Source organism: Palaemon carinicauda, chromosome 30 (assembly GCF_036898095.1).
Source record: "Palaemon carinicauda isolate YSFRI2023 chromosome 30, ASM3689809v2, whole genome shotgun sequence".
NCBI classification, from domain to species: Eukaryota; Metazoa; Arthropoda; class Malacostraca; order Decapoda; family Palaemonidae; genus Palaemon; species Palaemon carinicauda.
The window spans coordinates 45832780-45838567 of NC_090754.1; the positions used below are offsets into that span (position 1 = coordinate 45832780).

General features: G+C 32.2%; 1 protein-coding gene across 1 annotated transcript in view; it reads right to left on the bottom strand.

Annotated features, from left to right (window-relative positions):
• The window catches only part of LOC137623078 (putative leucine-rich repeat-containing protein DDB_G0290503), a 47501-nt gene extending 42176 nt beyond the window's left edge, over window positions 1-5325 (bottom strand). The window contains 1 exon segment of the mRNA XM_068353728.1: window positions 4984-5325. Within this exon segment, the coding sequence (XP_068209829.1) occupies window positions 4984-5096 (113 nt within the window). The 5' untranslated portion in view covers window positions 5097-5325.
• Between the last annotated feature and the right edge of the window lie 463 nt (window positions 5326-5788).

The following is a 5788-nucleotide window of genomic DNA, read 5'->3' on the forward strand; positions in this document are numbered from 1 at the left end:
GTTGTTGTTACTTACTAAGCTACAACCCTAGTTGGTATAGCAGGATGCTATAGACCCAAGGGTTCCATCAGGGAAAATAGCCCAGTGAGGATAGTAAAAATAAAGAAATAAACTATAATAGAAATAATGAACAATCAAAATATCCTAAGAACAGTAACATTAAAATAATGATTTCATATATAAACTATATAAACTATAAAAACTAAAAAAAATAAAAAACAAGAGAAAGAGAAATAAAATAGAACAGTGATATACACATTTTAAATGTGAGTATAATAAAAACAGAAATAATTGATGAAATCTGCTTTGAAATTGATAAGGTGTCTAATTTGTTTTATTTGTCAATCTTATTATTATTACTTTGTTTCACTTTCCACAACAGGCCTCTTTATCTATCGGGACCCTAAAATCTGTTGCATTTCGTTTTTTTTTTTTTTTTTTTTTCAAACTAAGTTGCTGTTTGACTTGTAATTCTAATACTTGTAACCATAATAATAACAGACTTGAATAACAGTCCTCTAATAATCTTAGTATTAGTATTATTATTATCATTATTATTACTATTAAAATAAAATATTTTAATTAATATAAAGGTAATAATTATTTCATAACAAACAAATATAATAATTAAAAAAAAAATCTAATAACTAATATATGGTACTTCACATTGATTTTTATGACAATAATTGTTCCCTAACAATCTATATTAAACTTTGTGTGAATATTTAAAAGAACACCCCACCCCACCCCCAACCCAAGCTGTCTGCCTGTCTGTCCAGAACGATAAAAAACGTAGAAATTACTAGCTAAATCCAAACAGCTTTTTTTAAAGGTAATACGGCAAGAAACAAATATAGGAAACTATCTTTTAAGACAATGGGTTTAAACCTTACAAATATTAAAAGAAAATTCTAACTCCAAAACAGTTTAAAAAAGATGAAAACTGGAAGGAAAAGAGGAACAACAAAGACATTAACTCCTAACTAAAAAAACAATACTTAAACTTGTAGCTTTGCAAATAATAATAATAATAAAGATAATATTAATAATAATAATAATAATAATAATAATAATAATAATAATAATAATAATAATAATAATAGGAAATGCTATAGGAAATAAGTACAAAATTAAATGACAAAAAGTAGGCTTAGTAAAAAATCACAAAAACTGCGTGGTCTTCAACGGAAGGTTGTAGCAACGCAATACATCAAATTGCTTGTCATGAAATAACCTCACTAACGCAAAACAACCAAATTCTCTCCCCCCACATGATTTCAAGTTAATGTTTCTTGTCATTAATTAATGAAATTCATGGACTTATAAAAAAAAATATCTAGTTTGTAAACTAGAATTGTTGAAATTCCCGAATTAATAAAAAAAAAAAAAATAGCTTTTCTTATTTAAAAACTGCATTCGTTGAAATTCATGAACCGAAAAAAATCTAATATGAAAATTACAATCACTTAAAATTTCTAAAAAAAAATCAAGAAAAAAAATCTAGTTTCAAAACTACAATCGTTGATATTCCTTAATTAAAAACAAAAAGAAAAAAAAAAAACTTTCGAACCTGTAAGCTATGATCATTGAAATTCACGAAAAAAAAACTGCAATCGTTGAAAATCCTGAACAAATAAACCTAGTTTGATAATTACAACCATTCAAAATTCCTCAACTAATAAAAAAAAAAACTTTTTTGTTTGAACACTACAATCACTACAACTAAAGGCAAAACGACTCCTATGCAGAAGAAAAGAAAAAAAAAAGCAAGTTTCAGGATTCACACCAGCAGGGAGAAATACGACCCGATTAAGTCAGCAGGATTTCATTAAGAAAACTCGACCATCTTAAAAACCTCTCCTCTCAAGACACTGTTCTTGGAAGGCACTTCTACGCCGTGGAAGTTCAAGTGTTCCCAAATATGGCCAGCGATAGCCAGTTTTGGCTTAGATGTACAAGATGATGATTAATATTGGAGTACAAATTAGAGAGCAGCTGATAACAATAGTGCGATTATTAAAAAGTTCAATTTGCATGGCCACGTAATTAAAATTACATATGAAAACAAATAGTATATTTGCTATAAGTTGTATATGACAAATAAGCAAAGGATTGAATTGGTTCGAATACATAATTTAGGCCTTAAGCCAAGCACTACAGCATCAAAGGCCATTCAGCGTTGTATAATGAAAATTAATCAACCATACCCGTACTCTCACAATTGGTATCATTTTAACTTCTACATCCAACCACACAGCTTTCATACAATAATATCTAAATGCAAAATAAGGAGGGATTAAAAGGCTTAAAAATAAATTAATAAAATTATTTAAAGCCCATAACATAAACCAATACTCTGTATAAATCTTTTCAAGTTCAGGGTATAACAATTTCCCCCCAGCATATCTCTTAAAAGTTTGTCCTGAAGAAAATGTGTCCTTCTCTGAAGATTAAAAACAGGAGAAAATGCCAAGAAAATAAAACTCAACTTGAGTAACAATAAACTCAATTGTCAGCCTCTTAAAAGCCAAAATTTTTCTTATTCTGATGTGAATTTTTTAAACTATCTTCAATTGGAATATGAGTTTAACCAACTTTCCCCTTTATAGGAAGTTTTCTTGTATAAAAATTGCATAATTTATATACCCAATTATAACCTACATTACCTATCTAAAACTAACACTAAAATAAAATTAACCTTTACGAATTCTTTAAAAAAAAAAAATACTACTAGCCTTCCTTGTTACATTGATTACTTCAGAATCTTGGACCACTCCTATGGTTTGGAAGTTATTTTTCCTTGTCACGTGTTAATCTGTATAATTGCAGCTTTTCTAGACAACATACTACTGGAGGTTTTCCTAACCCACTATAAAAAAGAATCTAAAATAGAATTAAACCCTGGAAACAAATGAGCAACTGTTTTCGTTGCATTTTTCTGGTATCTATAGATAAGCCTTAAAGACGAAATCTACACAGCAGAAAGTGAGACGCACCAGTATAAAGTCTGCTTATAAAGACATCTAAAGAGTTTTAAAAAGATCTGAAGTATTCTAAATAAAAAAAAATAAAAAAACGGATGTTCATAGAAACCTCCCCTCCAGAATAAAATGAAAAATCAAGCCAGCTATAACGAATGGTGTAAGTAATTCAATTAGGCCCGAGGATGCTATTCAGCGAAGAGGTTCAACGGGGGTGGGGGAGGCTCAGAAGTAAAACATACGAATCTGGACAACAACACAGAAGAAAGGAAGCAGGAACGATGGTAAACTACAAGGCTAAATATTAGGTTCATCTCGGGACCGAAGGGACACAGCAAATACCCTTTGATGACACTTGCAGTGCGCCCCGTGAGGATATTCCGATGGCGATACAACAATAAGCCCAGTCTGGCCATTGTGACAAGAAATAGTGAGAACCAGTGAAAGTATAAATTATGGGAAATAGGGCAAAATGAGACTATTGTAAATTTCTGATTATTCTACGAGTATGAAATTTTACTACTGTTCTTATGACTATTTTTTCTATTGTTATTATAACCAAGATCCTTTGAAGTTCATTAGACATACATATCCTCTTGAGATTTTCATTAATATATCATTTAATCTCTTATCATTACCCTACGACTCTTTCTATAATTACATCATTCCCATGCCTTCATTATTACTTAGAATGTCAATATCACTATTTTTAACATCATCCTCATTAATTATGACAAAGATTTTCTTACCTTCTTACTGTGAATGCTACCCAACAGCCTTCGTGAAAAACATCGCTAATATTCTATGCATACTTCGTGTTTAATTATTAATAATTTTTTTTAATTCAAAACGTTATCTTTTTCAAAATGTTTCAAAGCGATTTCACTGTATCCATTTCCTGTATCTTTATACGTCCTTGAATAACATTCCTATCAATATATGTATTTCCTTTCTTTTTTTTCATTTTAAATCAACCCATCAGAAAACATAATAAAAAAACACCACTCATTTCTACATAAAGAATGGTTATTTTACTTCTTAGTTAGGCACACCAGAATTAATATTTTCCTTTAAGGGTTAATGGTATGAAAGTGGGGTTCCATTGCTGTATAAGCCTAGAAAAACAGCCCTTAAAGGAAAGCAAAAATGGATGAATGAAATTTAGACCGGACGTCCAAGTGCTGGGACCATAGATACCTTCCAGTGCCAAAGTAAACAACCTGGGCATGATGGCAAGTGACAAACACTGATGGTGTGAAACACATGATGTTTATCAAACATTTTATGAGAATGGAGAGAGGATTATGCATAAATGTTCTGAATCATTTTATGCTTTGCTAAATACATTAAAAAACAATACATAAGCGGGCTTTGGACATTAAAATAATAATAAACTCCAAGGTAAAAAAATGACATTATCAAACTGCAATGCAGTCAAATCGAAAATCAAACTCTCTCTCTCTCTCTCTCTCTCTCTCTCTCTCTCTCTCTCTCTCTCTCTCTCTCTCTCTCTCTCTCTCTATGCGATCAAAGTAAACCAACGACCAGTCATTGAAACCTATGATGGTTAGTATATTTAACTTTAGGGATACCTAACAAAGCATAAAATATGATATTCAATCGGTAGCTATGAATCTTTATAGCCCTTAGTTAAAATACTTCGAAAACCTATACATTTTACTGATGTCACCACTTATGAACCAACATTGGTAAATATAAGTATCACCCATAATTACTTCAAAATCTAGGAAATCTCATTCACAGATTTTTTTTTTTGGGGGGGGGGGTAGAATTACAAATTGGAGTCGCTTAAATAACAGTTATAAATTACCAACTACAGCATAAAAACCAACAATGTAGAGACAGTACTCGAAAAATATACATCAATATATTAAAATTTTGATTGAACGGTATGTTACAACTGGAAATATTCTCTTTGAGATGCTATTCAGCACGCAAAATTGCTGAAAAAAACACAAAAGGATAATTTGTAATTACTTACGTAATTCCGTAAATAGGCTGTTGTCGTGCGACCCGAACCAGGGGTTCATCATCTTCGACAGGAACAGATGATACGAGTCCTACGATGCAAACGAGGGACACGAGTGCCCACATCTTCCTAATCACCCAACAAGACGAAAATTGAAAAAAAAAAATAATATACCACGAAAGAGACCTCCAATAACAGGAGACGCAAGAGGTGGAGTAGCGAAGAGGCCCAACCTCCTTCAGAATAGCAAGGAAGAGGTAATGACAGGTCCAACGTCAAGGGGGAGCTTCAGGAGAGAGAGAGAGAGAAGTGCTGCGCTTCGATGCCCCTGGGCGAATGACTGACTGACAACTGATTTTAGGTGATGGTGCCAGCCTTTTGCCGTGCCAGGGCACTCCCTCTAGATGGCTGGTGTGGGGCGGGGGAGATGCCCATGCCCTCTAACGGTTTTAGAAGGGAGTCTCCTCTCAAGAAGTACTTGTGACGTCCTCGAATGTCTCCGGAAGCGTGAAGGACTAAAAAAATTCAACGCGACGGGAGAGTTTTTTGGGTTTGAAAACGGCCACATTACTATCTACGTTCGTACGCATGTATTAAGAGTATACATACATCCTAAAGGTAATGCCTATACACGCTTACATCTACGTATGCAATAAACAACCGCACTATTCATATATATACATACACCCATATAGTGTGTGTGTATATATGTGTATATAAACACACACACACACACACACACACACACACACACACATATATATATATATATATATATATATATATATATATATATATATATATATATATATATATA